Genomic DNA, 22,306 nt, shown 5'->3' on the forward strand with positions numbered 1-22,306 from the left:
GTTTTGATGTGTACTTTTCACACATATGGTGAATTACCTAAAATTTTACTTTTTTGGCCAGTTGTATCACTCACTGCCCTTCTGTCAGCCACACAGGACCTAGAGCTGAAAAGTTTCAGCCACTCCTCAGCGCCTTGAGAAGCAATGATAGGTAAAAGCTACAAGTGTAGAAAGACAAAGTATAAATCCACATGGACAACAAAGTTCAAACCACTTTGGAATCTTCTCTAGATTTACCAAGCCCAGTCCCTTCTCAGACACCATGCACTCCTTGAGACCTGTAAACATAATCATGGCTCCCCCCTAGCCTGTGTAATTTCCCAAATGGAACAGGACCTTCAATTTCAAGCTCCTTGAGACACTAATGCTTTGCCTGTACTTATGATTTGTAAAGTGAATAGACGTTCTGCTCCCTGACAATGGGCATCCCTGAACACCACTGCAGAAGGAATATATAATCATAGTGGACATAATTACTCTGCTCATTAACAATTTAAAGTGGAAGCCAGATTGCCATTTTCAACTGTGCCCCAGCCTAATATCCTACTTCTAAGTTGTAAAAAAAATATAATTCTTAGTGGTATCATTTGCAGAAAGTAGCCAATAGATTAAAGCAGTGATGATGGAGCAGGCAGGAACAAATTGACACTTAAAATCATTACACTGATTTCTACTGACATATTTCTAGTACGTGCTCTTGTTTATAAATGCACTTTTATTCACTGATATAATGAAAGTTAATACGATAATTTCTAAAGTTGTTCTCAAACCTCACAATCCATTAGGCTCTACAATTCTTATGCTTCATCCTGAAAACTACTGAGTACTTCAGCATTAACCCAGGAAAGCTGTTACCACTGATACCAGAAATGAGAAAATTATTGTTTCCTTCTTTGCTTATACAGCTGGGACAGATGATTTTAAAGCTGTGTCACAGAAAATGAAAATCAGGCCCAGGATCTTGCATGGACCAAAACTACTCAGTTAACACACCTTTCCCAGCTCTATAATAGACACCAATATGCAACAGATAATAGGACTGGAATGATAACCACAGCTTTCCAAAACTATAAGTCCTGCTGGCTCAGTGCAGAATAAAACCATCATGAGTATCATGGGCAATGTCACCCAAATCAGCCAGTTTCTCTGAGAAATCTGTCACATGTGAATTACAGCGTAACAAATGCATTAAAAAAATAGGAAATGAAACTTCTCATACCTTTTCTGGTTTGTAACAAGACCATCCCCCATCTCTGCAGTGCGCTTACCGCTGCAGCCACGTGCTCCGACCATCCAACATTTGGGCTTATACTTTCCTCCCCAAAGAAGTAATGAGCAAAACCATGTCTACGCGAAGAAAGTGTTTCTCTGCCGAGTGAATCACACTTTCCACTTTCTGTTCCTTCATCAGCACCTGGTTTGGTTATCTCCAGCTCTGTTTAACTCCTCTTGTAGTCCTTCTCTTCAGGGCAATGCCAAAACTCCTTCTGCAGTGAAGGCCTCATTTTCCCACATTCTGTCATCACATCGCTAAAAGCTTTAACTAAAACATGACAAACCTCTATTTGAAAACACATTCTCTAAATGCTCGTTCCTTTTGAACAACACATTGTGAGCGATACATTCTTTTGGGGATTCAGTTTCCAGACTTCTGCACGGTCCTTGTTCCCAATGTAAGTTGTGCTTTGTATCAGGACACAGGGTTATTCAGACCCTCGCACAAGCCAGTTTGCTGCATCTGACTGAATTAATCTTGTGGAGTGCCTTGGCTCCTGCTGCAGGTAAATGACCTTGTCCGGTGATTCTCTGTGAAGAGCACAGCTCTGGTCTTACTTCAGAGCTTAAAAATTATCTGAGAAAACTGGCGGCTTCTGAGGCTGCTTCCTGCACCTTCAGCAGTGAGATATTCCGTTGCTGTGACAAATCTTTTCCTCAGCTTTCTTTGTGCTGCCATGATTGTTCTTTGCCTTATGTTATTTTTTTCAATCATAATTTCCACTTTCTGTGATGTATTATTGTATCTTATTCTACCTTATATTCATGTTGGAGTTCAGTGTGTCCGTGGGAGCAGACCTGTTTCTCTGTAGCTTTCTTTTCTATGTAGCCCTTTTAATAAAAGATGATTTTCAAAAAAATGTGAGGGAGGAGAAAGTTATCTTTTAATATTGTGCTCTTGATACTTTGATTGCCTCAACATTCCAGAAATAATTAAAATAATCTATTTTTTCATATTGCCTTTCCAGCTCTGAAACAATCCTCTTTTCCCGCTTTGAAAGAAAAGCCTAATCTTTTTGGATTATCTAAGCATTCTCCATCTTAAACAACTTTTTTCAACCTTCATTTTTTCAATCTGTGCTTCGCCAAAAATTTTTCTTGCAGTTCAGGTGATCCATGTTCTTGACTGTTTATCTACTTCTGTGGGTTGAGGTTGTGCCATTTTTGCTTCCTGGTAGCTACTCTCAACATTTTTTTATTTCACCTGGAAGGATGCCATAATTTCCAAATACCTATTTACAACTACACCTCTGTTTATCACATTTGTCTACACATCCGCTTCTTCAAGCCCCTCTTTCTTCTTGAAGAGATAACTAAACACAGCACATCATGAGTTCTCTTTTCCTGACCTCTCAGGCCACCTCCGGATCTCCCATTCTCCCAGTGCTATTTGACAAGTTATTGCCTTAATTTTTAAGAAACATTCAAAAAATCATCTCTCCCATGCAGTTCTTACTCACTTCAAAGTTTTCTTCATTCAATCTACCATCTTGCCTTTCTCCAAAACCCATCTCTTCTCCATCTGTGGTTTTCCAATTTATGAATTTAATATGAATTTTACCGCTGCGGGGTTATAAATCTCTATTCGTTTTGAACTTTGAACAGTTTTTTCCCTGTCAGCTATTTACTATAGAGAACTTATTGTCAAACACTTAGCTTTTTTTATATAGATATTAAAAAGGAGATTCTGTGTTTCCTGGGTGAAATGCAAACCACATTTGTTGAAAGCATGCAGTATGGAGACAAAAATCTCAGTACTGTAGGAAAACCGTTTGGTAGGTAACAGTTCACATAGCAGCCAGTAATTGCACTTGTAATTTTTCCAGTGTTTGGTTGGTGTGAGAGTGTAAATTCTGTTTAGATTTTTTTCAGTGTTTATGATGTGCTGGTCCTTATTTGATTATCAAACCATTCCAGCTTGAAGCTACATCTTTAAAAAAATCTCTAATTTTAAATTCAAATATTTTGCAGCTTCAAGTATTATGCAAACTCTTTTATGAAAAAAAATGCACCAATTTAAAGCTGCTCAATAAATATTTTCTGTGGTTTTGCACGTGGATTCATCTGTTCACTCCATAGGTTCTTTTAATAGCCTGTATACGAACCAAAACCCGAAAACAAAACAGAAAACAAAAACAAAACAAAGAAAAAGTCTGATGAGCTTTAGATAGATTACATTAATTTAGAAATAAGTGTTGGCATCCAGCCCTGATTTCACAGACACCACAACCTCTTTCTAAAAGTTTTACATTGGTTTCAAAATAAACAAGAATCAAAGTTCCTATCAGTAAAGTGCCTGGTTTGCCTTGAAATAATGAACAATGTTCAAGAGTCCAACTATAGTTAAGTCTCTTCAAATAGGCTTAGCTGTGTTACATTCATCAGGACAGATTAACCTCTGGCAAAACGAACTAAAGGAAATTGCCCTCCGGACTAGCACCACAATATGATGTGCACTCCTGGAAACTTGAGAGCTGAGTAGCTACATGGCTACACAGTCATTATCCCTGTGTTATCCCCTCAAAATTCTGGTCACCAACCTTGAATCTAACCACTTAAATAGTTGCTGTTAACAAGAAGGACAGCAGGTTATATCTGCATAATGTATTTTCTGGAGACTAAGTATACTTGTAATTTTTATTTTTTTTGATATTTTTTTCCCCCAAAGAAGACCCATAATACCAGCAGCTATATCAGCAACGAAGCCTACAGATCAGACCTAAGCCTTGAATTCATACTATTTCAAAGTATTTTAAATGGAATTTCAAAAATACTGGTGATCTCACTGTTTGTTGAATGTTTATAAAGTGTCTCTAAACTTGGCCAGTATACTTTTCACAGTATTTAGAAACAAATATATTCATCCAGATGTTAGCACCTCTAACTGGAACTGCAGTCAAAAAGCTAGCTGAAACTCCAAAGACAACAGTTTGGTAACTTCCTTTAACATTACTCTTCAACTCTTTCAAATTCAATAATTACTATTACATTAACCAAAACAGCACCTGTCCTTTCCAATCTCCACAGAACAGAAAACTCAGCTCAAACTGCGGTAAGGTGAATGATGTATCACAAGGCTTCTCCTTTCCTTACACACAGCTCTATAAGCATATGCTCAATCTTTGACAAAATAAAGGAAATTTCAAAAGGAATGCCCAAAATGCTGTAAAAATATTGCTCAATTTCAACACCCATCTAGCAACCAAAAGAAAGCTACTGTAACAAATCAGTAATACCCTCAGACTACATCCCACCCATCATTTTATTGCAAAATATAAACCACATGCAGCAACGCTAGTAATGAGAGACCAGAGCCAGTTCCCAAGAGCATCAGCAGAAAGATGATAACAACATAGTGGGAGCTGAATAAACCTCCAAAAGAGCCCATAATAGGTCTGATTTCTCAAAAGTGATCTGGGCAGAAGAAAATACTGGTTCAAGCTTAATGTAAGGTAAATATAATAGCTTTTTTGGGTAACTTGTTATCATGCTCCTTCATCCTACAGTAGTTGATAACATTTCAACGGGGTTGATTATGTGCATCTCCTACTATGAGTGGATTCCATGAACATAATTCACAACAAATTCCAAAGAAGAAAAAACTTGGAAAAACTGTAAAGGTAAAAACACTGTGTATTTTCAGTTTTAAAGACCCCACAAAACAAAACAACAGCAATAACAAAACCAGTGTAAATATTCAATAGTTTTAAACCACAACTTAATCCTCTAACAGTTAGATCGTTGAGTTGCCATCCTTATGCAAAGGCAGTGTGCAACTGGCATTGCTCCAGGGAGGAGAGCTAGAACAGATTTTCTAAATTGTATTTCCCTCCTTCTGCGTGAAAGTTGAGCACTACTGCTATAGCTTCCATGACAGCTAAAGAAATTCACTGTCTTTTGCATTGAGCTGAAAGATCAGAACACTGGAAAACATAGTGGGAATGATGGTAGCATATCAAGGGAGAGCCATGGAGGTTTCTTATCCTTGCTCTTCCCGTGTTGTGTGGGCACATGGAAGGCCAGTCACATTGCAACCTTCTCATTGTCTCATAAAAGGGAAATCAGGTTATTACTTCCTGAGTTATTCTGCGGCCTTAAGGATCTTGAGGAGGTAAAATGAAACCCTTTTTCTGTATATGTGTTGATGCTTACAGGGCTTTTTAGAAAACAAAACTGAAAACCAGATAGTGTCCGTCACCTCTCTATCTGGCATGACAGAAGGTAGGATCCTACAGCAATACCTGAACTTTTAGAAAAAATGTACCTGCTCTGCAGAACTGAAAAACACCCACTGCAGTTAGGGCAGTCAGTATCTTTGGATGCAAAATCATTTCTTGTTGAAAACCCAGTAGCTTTCTGCAGAGGTCTAGGAAGGTAACTGAAGGCACCCGAGTCAGATTTTATAGGTGAGTCTTCCTCTCTGTGCAAGCAAAACCAGCATACCCTCCCCCATGGCTTCATGGTCTTATGAAGACAATTCTCAAACACGGCAAAATCTAAGAGTTAAAAAATAAGTACAAAGAGATATAAAGAATACCAACCACACGTCTTGGCGCAGTTGTGTCATCAAGGCCACAGAATGAATGCTAGTGAAAAAAACAAAAAAAGGAACAAAAACTATAACATAAGATCAAAAGAAAATGAGGAAAAAAGAAAAGAAAAAAGATGTAAGATATGTAATATGAAATCCAATGACATTATAGCAGTTAGTCTTATATCAATATTAACTGAGTTGATCTGGAAGAGAGATACAGTATACCAATCTTACTCTAAAAGGGTAACGGTACAGAATTCAGTATTTGAGGGCAGCTTTACAAATGTTAACATTTTTGGACTATGTAACTTCAGAAATATAAGGCTTGTCTTTGTGACTCAGCTAAGCAAGTACTTATAATTACACACCTGAAAGCTTTCCTGAACCAGGACTTACCAAGCCAAGGGCACAAACTAAATGCAACTTAAATGGTAGAGAATCAGTTATGAGAAAAGCATGACGTGTTTAAACAGCACTTGTTCCTTACATAACAACTCGTAGAATAAAATTCAAATTCTACATTATTATTTTGTATAGCCTTTAGAAGCAAGGCAGTTTGCTAAAGAATTTATAGGGCAAAAATACTGTCATCCTTATGTTCTGATTTGACAGAATTTTACATAAAACTCAGAAATTGAATCCATTCCTAAAGGAAAATAAAAAGCCATACTCATGACACTTTTAAGTGGCACATTGCCCTTAGCTACAACAAGCAGTGAGACTCAGCTATAAAAACTGCTTCAGAAGCAGAAGATTTCTTTCCACAGAAATAATTGTGCTCAGTATCAGCAGCATGTAGGTGTCAGTCTGCACCCACTGACATATTAAACCTTCAGAAGAAGAATGAGGTAGAAGTATATCATTCATTGATTCTCTGACAACACAACCTTCCTTTGGGCAGTCAAATTCAGAGTGGGATTTAATCCCAAGGAAAAAAAAATCAACTGTAATACAGATAGACGGAATCCCTCCACCCATCAAGGACTTGAAAGTTAATAGAAAATGATGAAGCTTTTTTGAGCTCCTGCTAATGTAACATTAAGGCAAAGAGAACGTTAATCATTTTAACTCATTACCAGCTTTCTGCTAAGCTTGTGATTAAGCTGTTTCTTTTCCAATACTTTTCTGCATCCATTTGACTGATGAACCAGCACAAATAACGTTAACTTCCATTTTCAAAATTAGCAGTCTGTCAAATCCAATACCTACTCTGCAAACTGTAATGGTAGTGCATTAAGCGTATTTTGGCAATAGCAACGTCTAGAGATTTTGGTGCTTTAGAATAGGTGGATAAACACCACTATTAGCAATAATTAACATGCAGAGATATCATCAATCCCTCAAGATTTCTCTGCTTTGAGGAGTTAACTGCAGCATCTTAGACATCACTGGCTGTTAGGCACGAACAGCTACAGGTATAGGAGGGGTCCAGGGCAGCAGAGGGCAAAGGCAGCAAAAGAGCCCTTTAAGGGGGGGATACTGGCTCTGTTTCTCTGCTAGTGGAAACGTGGATCACTGTCTTCCCGATGGATGCAGACAGACTAGCCCCAGCCAGGGAGTATTGGGGGTGATGTACAGTGACAATTAGCAACAGCAGCAGACAGCCCAGCTTCACATGGCTCTTCTGGCTCTTCCACACACCCAGCCCGGTATCGCAGTTCAAAGGGTGCAAGACCAGGTACTGCTGAGGGGAAACAACTCCTGTGGGAGCAGAAGGGGTCAAGGAAGCTGTTGAGGGAATTGGAGTAGCTGTTAGAAGTGCAATACTCCCAGAGGGTGACACAGGGAGGACTGCCACATCCAGAGAGCAGATGGACAGTGAAATTAGTGAAGGGTGAGGAAGAAACTTTCCTTCACCCAGCGAACTGCTCCCCAAAGCCTCTCTCAGTTCTGCAAATCCCACTGACCTCTTCCAACTCCCATTCAGAGTCCTTCAAAAGCCTCTGTTTGGTTGTTTTACCCCATTCTGATCCCAAAATAAATAAAAAAAAAAACAAAACACCAATGACTGAAAAGTCCACTAACTTCTCCATTCAGGCCAGCAGCAGGTTTATGTAGGATTAGACACCCATATGTACTGGAAACAAGGAATCTTAGGTAATGTGACTCGTCTTGGGACATAGGGACTGCTTTAGCAAAAGCAACATAACTAAAACACTTTGCTAGGGCTTAGAGTAAGACTCATTGTCAGCCCCTGACCTGCAGAACAGCCTGAACTCCACAGACATGGGAAACACTTGAGCCCATGGTCTAGGAACCTCATGCCATCTCTTGCTTGGGACCACAGGGACCAAAATACACTTGCCATTTTAAGCCTTAGAGTTTCTTCAAAAGAGGAGAAAATTTGGATCTGGGATATTAATCTGGAACTTGTTGCTATCTTAAAGCAAGAAATATTTTTTTGTTTGTAATATTTGTCACATGCACCTCATTAATTTTCAATACTTGCAAGTTTTACAAAGCAATGTTATCTAAAAGCAGGGCTCAGCTAACCAATTCTGTCAGAGACAAATCTTTATGTTGTTTCTTGGTCTAAACCACAGCTAATCCTCCCCCTTCTACTCTAATGTTTTTCCAGACCCCTTGATTCCTTTCTGTACTTGCTAGAAAACCCAGACAGCAAATAATTTTGAGCAGATTAGGGATGGAGCTTCATTTCATGCAGCAATGAGTTTTATCTTTTTTAAAAATAGATTTCATGATACTAGGTTAAGCACTATTAACATCAATGCAACAGAGAAAACTAAATTAGTATGTGGAAAAAAAGCCATTGGCATTGCCTAGGCATTTATTTACCTTTTCCTCAATTTCTTTGAGTTGCCTCTTTTGAAGTTCTATTTTATCTTCTAGTTCTCGAATTCGCTGGAATAGAAAAAGAAAAATAGACATTTTAATATATAATTTGAAAAGTATATCAATCAAAAAGGTAAGAAATAGATTACAAATTAAGGTAAGAAATGCCTATTATTAATGCAACACTTCCTTTACGCTTACATTAGGCATGTCCCTGGCAGGTTTGCTCCATGTTTCCGTGAAACCATGGCATCTTAAACAAGCTACACATTCAGAACATCATGTTTACTACTAGGAAGTCTACTCATCAGTACTCATTAATCACAATTTCAACATATACACACAGACAATTCCAATTAGCACCACAACTCTTAGAAGTTCAAAACTACTTTCTCTGCAACTGCCAGAAGTTTTTCTACTTACCTAGACAGCAGCAGATCATATTATTACATTTCATTTTAACTCTTTATTTTGCTTTCTTATAAAGCATAACTATGCTTCTGGCATAGTCACCACATAGCAGAAAAACAGCAGACATGGATTTTCAGTTCATCACCAAGACACCGTCAAGAAATTCCGCTCCATCCTATTACCAGAGCCACCTCCCACCAGTCAGAGAGAATGTCCCCTTCAGCATAGTTCTCTGTATTTTTAAGGATTTTCCTTGTTCATCTCTACAAAATTTCTCAAAAAATATGACTGTTGTTGGGTCCACATATCTTAATTCGGTCCCCTTGTTTCCTTTCTGTAAGTTATGCTTCCTTGTTATTATTTTTATTTTTCTGGGCTTCTACCCTAAAAAGATGCATCTCATTACACTTTTAGTACGTTGTACTTGTTATAGATAGTGTAGGTTCATAAATTATTTTCTTTTTTACAGGCAGAAACATGGAATCTCCTACTAACAGCCACTAGGAATTGAGGAGCAACTTCATACTGTCACCTTCTTTTGAGAGAACTACCTGACCTCTGTCTGGCCTACAACAGCTAAAGCTATTAACAGTTCCTGAACTTTCAAAGAGAAATTATCACCTACTGTAATTTCTATGCATTGGTCAATAAAATGAATGTAGCAGCTACTGCACCACTGCCGAATTATTTTATTACTCCCAAACTGATTTGAACAATAGTATCTCTTTCAAAACAGCATCCAATCGTTACTTACAAACCTGTGCAAGCAACTGATGTCGATAGTTGATTACCTCCGTTCAGTTCAAAGACCTCAGACAGTAAGAAATGCTCAACACTCACAGTAGCCCAGGACAGCTGCAGCAAGGCATCAGCTGATCCAGTGACCATGGGCTTGAAAACTGGAAATCTAACCTGGAGCTCCCTCAACGATGAGGTACAGCCAACGCTGCAGTTCACTTTTCCTAGGGTATACTACTCTCCACACAAATATTGCAGATGGGTCACAAGAAGTAGCTTTGTTATTGTTGCTCCTGTTTTAAAATACAAGATTTTGCTAAAATGACTATTTTGAATATTATGCAGTCAAAATAAGTCAGTCAGACCCTCCACTGCATCACGCTGCAACGCTCAGAGATTTCCCCAGATAATAATAAAAGCACAAACCAGATTACCCTTGTGTGACACAACTGCCCACGGCTTTACTGACAGTAACAAATGCCCCAAGCACAGCTGAATTAATTTCACTTTTCCTCTGTTCCATTTGAATTGATTTATACTTCATCTGCTCCCTGCTCAAGGCAAGTCTATCTCTTAAGCAATCACCTTCATATACTGTATGTGGCAGGAGTATCACAATCACTGTAAAAAGCCATGGGAGGAGAAGCAGGCAGATGTAATCACCTCTGGGATCTCTGGACCATCAGGTTACACTCCTTGTTCTCTCCCACTCATTTCAGTTATGCTGGTTCCTACTTACAACCACATCCCAGATCTAAGTGACAGACTTCAACTCTCTGGGGGGTCCTCCTATGCTCTGTGATAAAATTTGACGCTGGTGAGAAAAGTGAAGAGAAGCAGTATTTTTAAATACCATTTTCACCTTCAAGATTTATCACGTGAGATATTTTTCCAATACCTGCTGAGAACTTGCCTCCAGAAAAAAAGGAAAATAAAAAAGCTCCCAAACATCTGGCGGCTTTCTCGCCTCAGGGTCTACAGCAAGTGTTCTTTTATAAAGTAACATGTTAATTAGGATAAGATGGCATTTTTCAGATTCGAGAATTCTGTTAATTAAGTAAAAATGGAGAAGTTATTATTCCCTTGTGAATTTTTAATCTTTTCAAAAGACTACAGCTATTCAGCTATTCTCTCCAGCTATTCAGAACAGTTCTAAGAAAAAAAAAAAAGGACTGAGGCTTCTGTTTTCCATTTCCCACCCTTCACCCATCATAACTGTTAAACTTTGTGAGACAAAAGTTAGAGAATCCTTTTAAGGTGAAGAAATATACACTTTCCTAAAAATCAGTTTGAATACAAATATAACCTAGCAATTGATAGGGAGTACACATAGGGTTGAATTTCTTAGCAGTGAAAATCCACAAAAAACCTCAAAATAGCTAGATTTGTGTCAGTAAGGCAGATATATACAGGGTGGGTACAGTCAGCATGGCAGATATTTACATGTGCACAGGTGTATCTGTAGACCAGTTGCAGACTTGCCACCTAACCATAATAGGTTGAAGACAGGTGATGAGTGTTTAAATAGCTGGTATTGCCCTTATGCGAGTGGAAATCACAATGACAGAAGACACACTAAAAAGAGCAAGATTTTGCAACCAACTTCTTTATTACAGAAATTAAGAGTTCAAACCTAGACAGGTCAGAATTTGTTCTAAAACACACCCGTGGGCTGGAATTTTCCAGCAGGTATCAAAGCTTGGGGCTGTTTAGTACTAGTTGTTTACTTGCTTTCCCTTGGATTACTGTATGGAGGATTATCCAGGAGGATGAAATGGGCGTAGCTATTCCTATCAGTATCCTCTGATTGCACAGGGTCAGCACTAGAAGATAACCAGCCTAGCTCGGCTATTTATACATCCTGAAAAATCTGATGTAACTCATTTATTTTCATTTAACCACAGAGATGACCTTAAAAATACATACAAATATATGCAATATATTGGCAGGAAAAAATAGATTTACACCTGTATACAGTATTTAACACATATAAATAATTCTTTTCCCTCCATTGTACCTATCTCTGTTTGCAGCACTGTCTTGATCATACAAAGATTAACAATTTCTAAAATATGACTTTAAAAAATATAGGTAAGCTACATGCAGCAATCCTAGCTTTAAGAAAAAAAAAAGTATTTTCTAGGAGTGGCAAGAGATGTTACTCAGTCAGAGGTTATATTAAACTACTGAGAAGGAAATTACACAAAAATTACACATACCAATTAAGACCAAAGGCAGGACTGCTTGAGATTCAGTTTAAGCATTTACATCTTTATCTAGTCTTCCTTTTATTTGCAAGGATTAGCAATCAAGAAGCTGTGGACTCTCAGGCTTTTAACACTTCATTAGATGCTTCCAGTGAATTCTGATTTGTTTGTTTGTCAAAGCATAACTGTGACAACAAATCACTCAGAATTATCTTATTGTTATCAATAAATTATATCTGCTTTCATGCTTCAGGACATAAACTGATGATCAGTAGTTCCAGCTTTTCCTACTCTGTCATACAGTGTTATAAGAGTTGTGCTATAAAAACTGCATTCAGCTCTACCCTTGGCAAGGCTGGGAGGGACCTTGCAGGGTAAATCCAGCGCATTTCCCACTGCACAGAAAACGATGCAAGCAAGCCACCAAATCTGCTATATCTTGCCTTCAAAGCATTGAGAAGTCCTGGTTGAGAAGAAAGCCACAGGGTGCTCTTTTGTTTATTTTCCTTTTTAAAAAGGGAGGCATAGAAGATATAGATAGATGAACTAAAACCAAACACAGTGTTTATGTTTTCTTTAAACCCCCTAGCACTGGTTCCAGTCTGAGCGAGGATTAGGGACAAAGGGGAGTGGTGTTCTGCCGGGCTCTAGCAATCCCTGTGTTCCTACAGTTAATAGCTGCCCCTCCGTCACATGAACGCACCTTTTTGGGGCTGACAGGATTCACGAGAAGAACACTGTGTTGTCAAATCATGGGGACATACAAAGGAATTACTGTAGGCAAACAAAGAGCCACAGTGAGACAAAAATAGTGCAATGAGAATGCAACCGTGAAAGAGAAGAGCATAAACATGATAACATTTGTTATTGTCAGACAATGAGTTTGTCACTGATTTTGTTACAACAGCAAATAAAAGCTCACAAAACTTCTGGATGATGGCTGGCTAGATTTGTGAATACCCCCTGTTACTACTTTCACCCGCTCCTGAGTTTTGGAGTATGGCAGGCACCTGCTTGAGAAACCATCCTTCCACTAGCAATTAAGTTTGCTGCCACTTCTGTGCAAGCCCTTGCCAGCAGGGAGCAAGCAGCGGGGCCGAAGAGCCACCCTGCGGTGCTGCACTAACAGCAGATGGCTCTGCCAGCACAGCCGGGGCTGCGGCAGCCACCTCCGTTCGCATTGCCAGACAGCTACAGAATAAGGATACTAAAGATGTACAACACATGCCTTACTTGTTACTTAAGTGAAATTTGAACAGACTTTTAAGTTCCATTATAAAATTTCTCTTAAGGGTCGTTACTTATATGTGATATATACAAAGGTAGGTAGTACAGCTACAAAACCCTGATGGACAGCCTGAAAACGCTAACGATTAGGTAAGAGAGAGAACGTCCAGAAAGTTCAGGCAGCTAAAGCATACATTTCCTTTGGAAGCCTATAGTGCCAAGGCAGGCACATGACCGAAAGTCCGCTAAAGCACACCTATCATGGGTGCTTTATATATCACCATATATATATATGATGTTACTTTATGGAAGTTTACCATTCGTCATTTCCAATTGTACAAATTATACGTTCGGTGACTGCAGTGACCACATACTGCCCCTCCTCTTCAATCTCGGGTTACTGGAGAGCTCCAGACACAAAGGGCTGTCAAAGTGCCCAAAAGCTGGAGATTAAACATTTTTCTCAGGAGAAGATTCCTCCTAAATGCTCATAAACCTCATTTCCCTTCACCTCATGATGGAAAGTTCGTCTTTCTGGGAAACAGGATACACTTCTTGAAGTACAATTACTCACATAAGCAACTCCTTCTCTTTGATAAACTTGGATGGCAAGTGCCTTTAGTGCCCATCTTCCAGTACTGGTAGGGACATTAAGACACGTCAGCTCTTCCTTTCTGAAGCAGCAAAGCTTGGCCTGAGACACCCAGATGGGACTACACATTGCTACACCTCAGCAGTTCTGACCTTCGTCCAGAAGGGGAGTCTCTAAGTTTGCATGGAGCATTGCTTTACAGGCAGTGTGCCGCCTGAGCTGGCCTGTACAGAACCCATTCAGGTGTCTCTGCACCTACAGCTCAGCTTTCCTGACAGTGGGATAATTTCCTGAGAGATTTTTGTTTTCCAAATACATCCAAACTCAGGAAAAGCCTAGAAAACGCTAGATCCAAATTCATTATTGTAATGCCTCCTTTGTACAAGGGTGCAAACAAAGGGATAATACAGTTTTAAAAACTGAATTAAAGGCAATTGCTTCCTCACAGACCATTCAAATCAGAGGTCAGGTCCAATGGAATAATATTAACGCATTGCTAGTGGAGAACCAGCTACGTACTGGTTTCAAAAGGGAAATTCCTGTAATTTTGAGCACGGTCTGGCTCCTGTGGCTGTTCTGAAACCTCAGGGTTGCAAACCACATCTCTGGGATGTTTGAGGAATCAAGGTTTAGGTGAAATGCAAGCAGCACAACAGTGCACATGTGTCTGGAAATATTCTGCTTTCACTAACAGAGAAATTCCAATAACACAGGCTTAGAAAACTCAGCTTGCACTATGGAGCAAAGAAACACAAATAATGAAGCAGGTATTGCTCTTCCATTACTTAACATCAAACAATTTAGCCAAAATGAATGTATTGCTCTATTAAGAAAAAAAAAAAAGTTAATTGCGTTCCCACACAGTACATGAAGTTCATGTGCCCAACTTGTGTTATAATAGCAATCCATCTACATTAAGTACCATTTCCATTAGTATAGCACTGGTTGTAAAGGAGGGCTGAAATAAATGGAAATCCTTCTGCTGGGCTCAGTGAGCACTGGATTGCCGTCTCAGAGCTATCATTTTTCTGCTAGAGGCAATAAATCACCCCAGTAACAATTTGTCATCATTTTGAGATGGGAATTTTGAGATTTGTCATGGGAAAAACTTTAACATTACGAAGAAAGAAAAATGATCTGTGATATAATGAAGTGCCCTACTACTTTAAGATGCAAAGTTCAAATTTCCACCACCAAAGAACCAAAATATGTATATTTCCTCATTTGTTTCAGTTTTTCTTTCATGACACCTCACATTCTGATGAGAAATGGACCATTCTTTCTAGAATTACGTGGTCCCTTACATTCTGTTTTTTTCACCTGATCTCTCAGCTAGCAAACACAGATTCTTTTTCAGTGTTTTCTGTTTCATGGATAGTGATGCAGGCTAGACGAAGTGTACTTCATATCCAAGCCTTTTATCCTCTCCTATTCATTCATAGCATGAGCCAGTCATTCACAGTCCTGAACCAACATCTCACGTGGCTTCAAATCCTCAAGGAGCTTTGCCAAATGGGGAAAATGCTACCAGGAAAGGAACGCCAGTGCCAAATTTCATTTTCCAGAGAATGATGGTCACCTCATCCTTCATGTAGGTGTCAAGCTGCAGAACTGGTATCCTTGTTTCCTAGACAAGTGTTTAAGTAAAAAGCCCACCTGAACAAACATACTGTTTTACTGACAGCAGTATCAAGATCATCAGTTTATCTGGCTGCAAAATATGCTCCTTGCCATGCTACTATAGTCATGAAAACACAAGAATGTTCTTAATCAGGGGGTTTAGAAATCACCTTAATAGTTCCTGTAACACACTCATTGGATTTACGTTCATCAGCAAATCCAAGAAAACAATTTGATAATTTTAGCACAAAGCAGACAAAGAAGGATTTGCTAAGCTGCTTAGAGCCTCGCTCTGCTCTGAAATGTTGGAAAGGTTCAGGTTGATGTACATTCACAGGATAAGCACCATGGGTGGACTATATCAGACATGAACCATGTTTTGAATCTCTGAAGCCAGTTTATGATCAAGAATGTATACCATTCTGCAACAAAATTTAGCAAGGGAAGTATTTTGTCAGTCTGAGAAAGGGAAGGATCAATATTGTTTCATTATATCATTATTTAAAGCAGCTTCTCAACACTATTAAGACACAGGTATGTAAGATCTTTAATAATGTGAACAGCATAACTGTGTAACCTGTATAAATTTAAACAAAAGTGAATATAATCCGATGTGCCTTTAGCTATTATTCAATTAACTACGCTGACAGATAAAATTCCTTAATGAAAATATATTATTTTCTTGATTTTTTTTAAAAAAATCTAATACATGTTAACAGCTGTTTCAAAGCCTCTACTGTGTTTATATACAATTTGCATAGGTAATTGCCATATGTATTTACTCAAGCTGTATGATCTGCTACTGTAAGGGCTATGGATTCAGTAATCCAAATGTTCCCTTTAGTCCCATATTCCCAGAATGTGATTTTGCATAATATAGTCATAAGGAAACAAGCAAGCACACTGTTACAGCATTAGCTTAAGCTATTTCTATTGCCATATTGTTTTACTTTATGAATGAAAACTTAATATAAATTTCAGCCAGTTGAATATGGTAATAATAGATCATTTTGCATATACTGTACCTCTCTGATTCTCACCAAGGTATTTCTTTACATGGCAGGTAAACATTTCATTCCCGTCTGTGTTCTGCATCTCAAGCATGATAATCCAATTAATAGTTACTGAAGTAGGAGAATTGTTGTTGTTAATCTTTATTATGCACTTGTAGTTTCTTTATTTGACTTCTCAAGGAGTAGTAAATCAATGAATTTTATAAATGCATTTAGCTTAAAATAAATATTTGTTATAAGCTGATACTGAATGACTGTGTACATAAAGATATGGCTGAATATTTACTAGTAAACTTGTTTTTTTTAACACTGTGAGTCTTAATTTATGCAAAACTACACCATATATTGATGCCTAACAGAAGAATATCAATAGTCCTATTACTTTTTACTAGGGAAAAACAATAATTAAAGCCACATTAGACATATTTATACAGAATGGCTATTCTAAGTCTATGTAAACTCAGAAGAAAAAAACACATTCCAAATCTTAAAACTGACTCCTTGACAGCCTAGACCCATTATCAGGGGTGGGGGGGAAGCATCATGTAATATTTATTTAGCATTAAATTTTGATTAATTTACATTCTGATATTATACGGCAAATTTCCAGGTAAAGCAATTATCATGATGTATATATGAATTGTGCATATGAAAACACATTTAATTTTTGGTTCTATAACAAACTTCACAACACTTTCTTTGTTAGACTTGCCTTTGCTCAGCTCCCACTGGCCTTACCTAAGGAACAGGGGGTATTCAGGGTTTCAGATGACAGAATTTCAGCCTTCAAACTTCAGATGAGGGTTTTCTGGATTCTAATATTACTCTAAGGCATACAGTTGCTCTTAACTTGGGTACAACCTCAATCACACCTTGTTTAGGACAAAGAGAGAAGATCTTTCAAATATATTTTGTAGGTATTACAACAGTCTTGTTATCGTCACTTTTTCAGACAAGTAGCATCACTAAGGCAGTTAGCAAAACAGGCACGATTTGATCTGAAGACTAAATATACAGAAAACCTACATAAGGCAACACTGTGAGATAAACATATAGAAATGACTAAAATTAACTCTCATTTGTCACACATTTCATCTGTGGGAAATTACGGAAGTTTATTGTGATATTGTCATTATAGCAGCAATGATGCCTTGAAAGACTCAATATTCACTCCTGCATGACAAATCAATACCACAGGTCAGCTATGATTAACCTAGTCATGATGTGTTTGATGAATACAGATGACAGCCATAATACCAGATGTCTTTAAGAGCAATTAATGAATATAAAATATGCATTATCAACAGTAATCTATTATATGTTGAACAGCAAAGCACAGAACATTTCTCAACTGGAAGCATTAGTAATAGAAAAAAAATAATCACTGGTTGCCCTATGTATTCCTCTTCATGTATAGTTATATGCAAATAGCTGGGAATGAGCTTTGCTAGCACCTTAACACTTCATATTTAAAATAAAAACATTAAACCAGATCATATATAGATAAATAGATTTGGATGTAAAATGATCTAAGACTTTCCCCAACTATTATTGTGTAAGTAACTTTAGTAGTAATACTTCTACTTTCTAAATAGTGTGACAAAGCTGTGAGTTTTTGACCAAGCCAGCCTCTCTGGCACACGGCAACAAGCCAGGGGAGGTGTCGTCTTTAATTTGTCCTCCCTGACACAAGGCAATGTGCCAAAGAGGACAAATTTAAGACAACCTCCCCACGCCTATCAGTGAGGTACACTGAGCACAGCACCCTCTTTCCCTTTCTCCCACTCCTAAGAGCCTTCCCAGTCAAACATCAAAACTTCATAATGCTCCTTGAATGAAAAAGAGATGGTCTATCAACCGTAACAGATTACATAGCAAAGGGGAGCAGATCAGCTGCTGGATTTATCCAAGCTTTACCTGAACCTCTGTAGTATATCAAGTGGCAAATCTCATATTCCTACTTCACACCCACAGTTACTGTATTAATATATTTTTTTTTTTAAAATGAAGCTTTTCAGGAAATAAACCACAACAAAAACATATGTATTCCAAATGGCTGAGGCAATATGATCTTATAGATGTGGTGGCATCCAGCCTTATGGATTTGTAAACAAACAACTCTCCCAGTGTGAAAAGGGTGTCCTACCAACGAGAGAGCAGGGAGAACTCATGGAGGAACGTCATCCACTATAGCTTTGTTTGACCTTCAAGCAGTGAGAACTTAGCTCTTCAGGTCAGAAAAAAAAGGAATGAAGAAACTTAGGAAGCCAGGAAGAAAAAAGGAATAAAGGAAATTAGTTTGGTGTTTCTGGACTTCAAGATATATTTATATTTTGACATTTCCGGACGAAAAAAAAGACATCACTGCTTCTGCCTCTTCCTTGGTCTCCATGAAAAAAAGTGCCTGAGGCATTGCATTTGCAGTGAATCCTTCTTTACAGCAGTGACATATAGAGGTCAATTTTGAGTTATTGTCAAAGGATTGTCCTATGTCTTCTTCTAGTAAAATATGCAAATAAAGTAGCAATTTCTGCTCTTATGACAATGATTAATCCAACTTGGTCACAGGAGTAAATGCTATAGTTTAAAGAAAACATAGTTAAAATATTTACAGCTATATTCCAGCTATCTAGTGTGGAAATTTGGATGTCTTCAACATTCCACAGATGTATTATATTCTCATCTAGAACTGAAGCAATGGTTTGGTTTACTCTGTAAAACTGAGTTCAAGAATATTCTAACCCAAGTTATAATAAAACACCCCCAGCTTAGTACAGTACTACAGGGCAACTTGGAGGGAAAAAAAGTTTCACACTTTTTGATGCCACAATGAACTAACACATCTTTTGCATTTTTTTCTTACATTTTTATACAAATATAAGACTGCTCAGGGAAACCATCAGATTACATTAATAAAATCTGTCTCTCATATCCCTTCTGATTGGCAGCAATTGTTTTTGGAACTGAGTTTGTGTCAATCTGCTGTCCTTCAAGGATTTTCTAGCTTCTCTTTGTATTTAAAATAACTTAAAATGAAATCAGAATACATTCTATTTCTATCATAATTTTCCTCGTGTTTGAATACTGCCAACAGTGCAATTTGAATTGATCTATCATAATTTAAAGCTTGGTTCTGATTACTTTCCTCAGTTTCTTACTCTAAAAGGAGCTACAGTCAAATCAACAGGAATATATTTCAAGTTAGATCACATCTGGTTTACATAAAGCATAACCTGACATGTAGAAATTTATTAATTCCAGCAGATTACGATTAACTATGATGCTGTGTGGATTCTTTCTGTTGTTTTTTGGTTTGTTTTTTATTTCTTCTTAGTTTGCTTAATTAAGAAATTGATATCACTACTTTAGAAACACATTGTATTGCTCTGCTTGAAATATTTTTTCTCAGAGATGGTTTTTGTAGCTACACCAATGCATTTTTCTCTCTCTGTAGAAATGGTTTATCACGTGGGAGATATGGATTACCCTTCTTAACAGAACTCGATAGTAATAATCTTCACATTTTCCAAAATGCACAAAAGTCATGCCACTGCAGTGATTAGATCACAAATGTTACTTTTAAATGAAGTCCTGCTAAAAATAAACCAGACATTGATTTACAAAAGCTTATAATAACAGTGTAGCACAACGAGACATTTTTGATGGCAATATATACAGGAACGGCAGTTGAACTGCACATACCCTATGGCTAGAAGCAAGTATCACAAGCTGCTCAGGACAGATTTTTAATTAAAATATATATTTTGCTTCCTCCAAATAGAGAGGATGGTGTAAATCAAAGCATCTTCTCTGACTTCAGGGGAGTACTGTGAATATGTTTTAGCTGCGGATCTGTCCCCTAGACCTGCATGTTGCACTCTGGGTTTAATAACAGCGTGGTATGCCTTAGCAAGCAGATCTAATCACACAGTCTGTCTAATTGGGCTCCACAGAGGCTTGGTTTCCTTAACACACAATAGGTATACATGAGTGGTTCCATTTATATACTAATGAACATTAATAATGGGGGGCTATACTGCCCAAGATGAACAGACCTACCAATGTAGAACAGGGCCTAACATCCTAAAATGCATTTATTTAATTGGAACAAAGTCAATACCCAGTGGCTGGGAACTAAGGCTTTATATCTGGACAAAGCAGCACACACGAAGCAGCAGAGGCTCACATTTGGACAGCAGTTTACCCACTTTCTTATGCACGTTCCTGTCTCTTTCAGACAGTACATTCCCCAGGAAGAACATTTATCAGCTCTGTAACACCAGCATCTCACAAGCTAAATCCTGAAAGTCCCTACACGAAGCAGTTCACCTGCAATGAAACCCTGCAGATCCACCTGCAGTGTTCATCCCATGCATTGCCACTTCTGCATCCTCCAGTATGGCCAAGGATCACTTGCACGCAGGAGAGAACTCCTCCTTCTCCATCATCAGATCTTCTTGGACCCCCACTCTTGTATGTCTGACACAGAAACTCTGACCCAGAGAAGGCTGTAGCCAGCCTGCCAGGATAAGCAGAGTTGTTCTTTTGAAGCCCTTGTATCAGGCAGACCATAAGGTAACGGAAGCAAAGAAACAGGCCTTCTGGAAGTGATCAAGCTTCCAGAGTTTCAGAGAGTTTGGAGTCTTTAATACATGGTTTCTGTTTCAGGGGAAGTTGATAGTGTTTGCAACGAGAACATTCTGTATTAAGTCTGGAAGAACCATCACGCTGTCTTACCATTCTCTTTAGCCTCTGCTTCAGCAGAGTCAGAAGTGCCGTGCATACCACAAAGGCACTGCAGACTGCACAGATATGGCCAGGTCTAGACTACAGTTTTCCTGGAATAAAGTGTAATGGGTGTTTGCTAATGTCACAATGTCAGCAAAACCTCTCGGTAGCCATAAATATATCAGTAAAAGAGGGGATTAATTTAATAGAGCATCTAGGGATGTACTATACTTTGAGCACCTTCATCCATACATTAGGAGTCTGCCAACACAAGTATGGTTCCATTTGTGCAGCATTCAGCTTCTGTCATCTGCTAGTGTAGATGAATGCAATCCCATGAGAATTAGCCCTGACACTACTGATCCCTCCTAGGGTTGTTTTTTGTTTTCTTGTTTTTAAGTCGTGGATATTTGCATAGAACTACTAGGTTATTGGTGTTGACCACTGGTCCCATAAGGACCCACAAATACAACCTTCAAGACTTAACAACTGAGAACAATCTGAGTAAAGGATTTCAAATGCAATCTGTTAATCTCCCATACTCCAGGCAAGTTAACTATCATCTTTGCCTTTTTTTTTCCTGTCTACTATGGGGGGTTAAAAATAGATGACTGAAATACTTAGCTCCTTATTAAGCAGTAGAATTCACTTTAACATGTCCTGCAGGGCTGTAACATTAGCGTGTCTAATGAGATGGGCACAACACTAAAATAATGACACACTATAAAATGGACCTGGAGACAGGTACATAAACATCCATGGCTAACGAGGCCATGTTTAGGTTAGCATTTTTGTTCAGAGCCGGAGTTTTCTTCCAAACTCACTATATTTAACTAAGTTGTGGAGCAATCTCTCAGTACAGGAATTGGATTCAAACTGAAGATCTGCTCCAGATGTGCACCTAAAGTGCTTTGCCTAATAGTGAGCAGGCCATGGGACCAAATGGAACATAGTCCAGATTAAACCCTTAATATGCACATAGTATGGATTTCGAGTCCTCAGGAACAACTGTTACACTCTTCAAGCCTACTCCTATTTTTCCTTCCTTCTTGCTAATATTATATGCGCCTAAATCAGAAGCTCTGCTCAGGTGTTCCCCCAAAACACACTACAACAAGGGTTACAAAAAGGTCCTAGCCAAGAGTGGCTAGACAATACCAAATTTTAT

General features: G+C 38.3%; 1 protein-coding gene across 11 annotated transcripts in view; it reads right to left on the bottom strand.

The window, feature by feature from the left end:
* Positions 1-22,306, bottom strand: part of JAKMIP1 (janus kinase and microtubule interacting protein 1) — a 249,911-nt gene that overhangs the window by 86,034 nt on the left and 141,571 nt on the right. For 6 of the 11 annotated variants that reach the window (XM_056338907.1, XM_056338874.1, XM_056338881.1 and 3 more), the window contains 3 exons: positions 8,606-8,671; positions 5,817-5,861; positions 1,220-3,368 (listed from right to left, as the gene is read on the bottom strand). In XM_056338907.1, coding sequence (XP_056194882.1) covers positions 3,336-3,368; positions 5,817-5,861; positions 8,606-8,671 — 144 coding nt within the window. In that variant the 3' untranslated portion in view covers positions 1,220-3,335. Of the gene's footprint in view, positions 1-1,219; positions 3,369-5,816; positions 5,893-8,605; positions 8,672-20,725; positions 20,930-22,306 lie in introns of those variants that run through there. The other 5 variants (XM_056338866.1, XM_056338844.1, XM_056338854.1 and 2 more) reach the window with 3 other exon arrangements.

This window comes from Falco biarmicus, chromosome 1, assembly GCF_023638135.1.
Source record: "Falco biarmicus isolate bFalBia1 chromosome 1, bFalBia1.pri, whole genome shotgun sequence".
Taxonomy (NCBI): domain Eukaryota; kingdom Metazoa; phylum Chordata; class Aves; order Falconiformes; family Falconidae; genus Falco; species Falco biarmicus.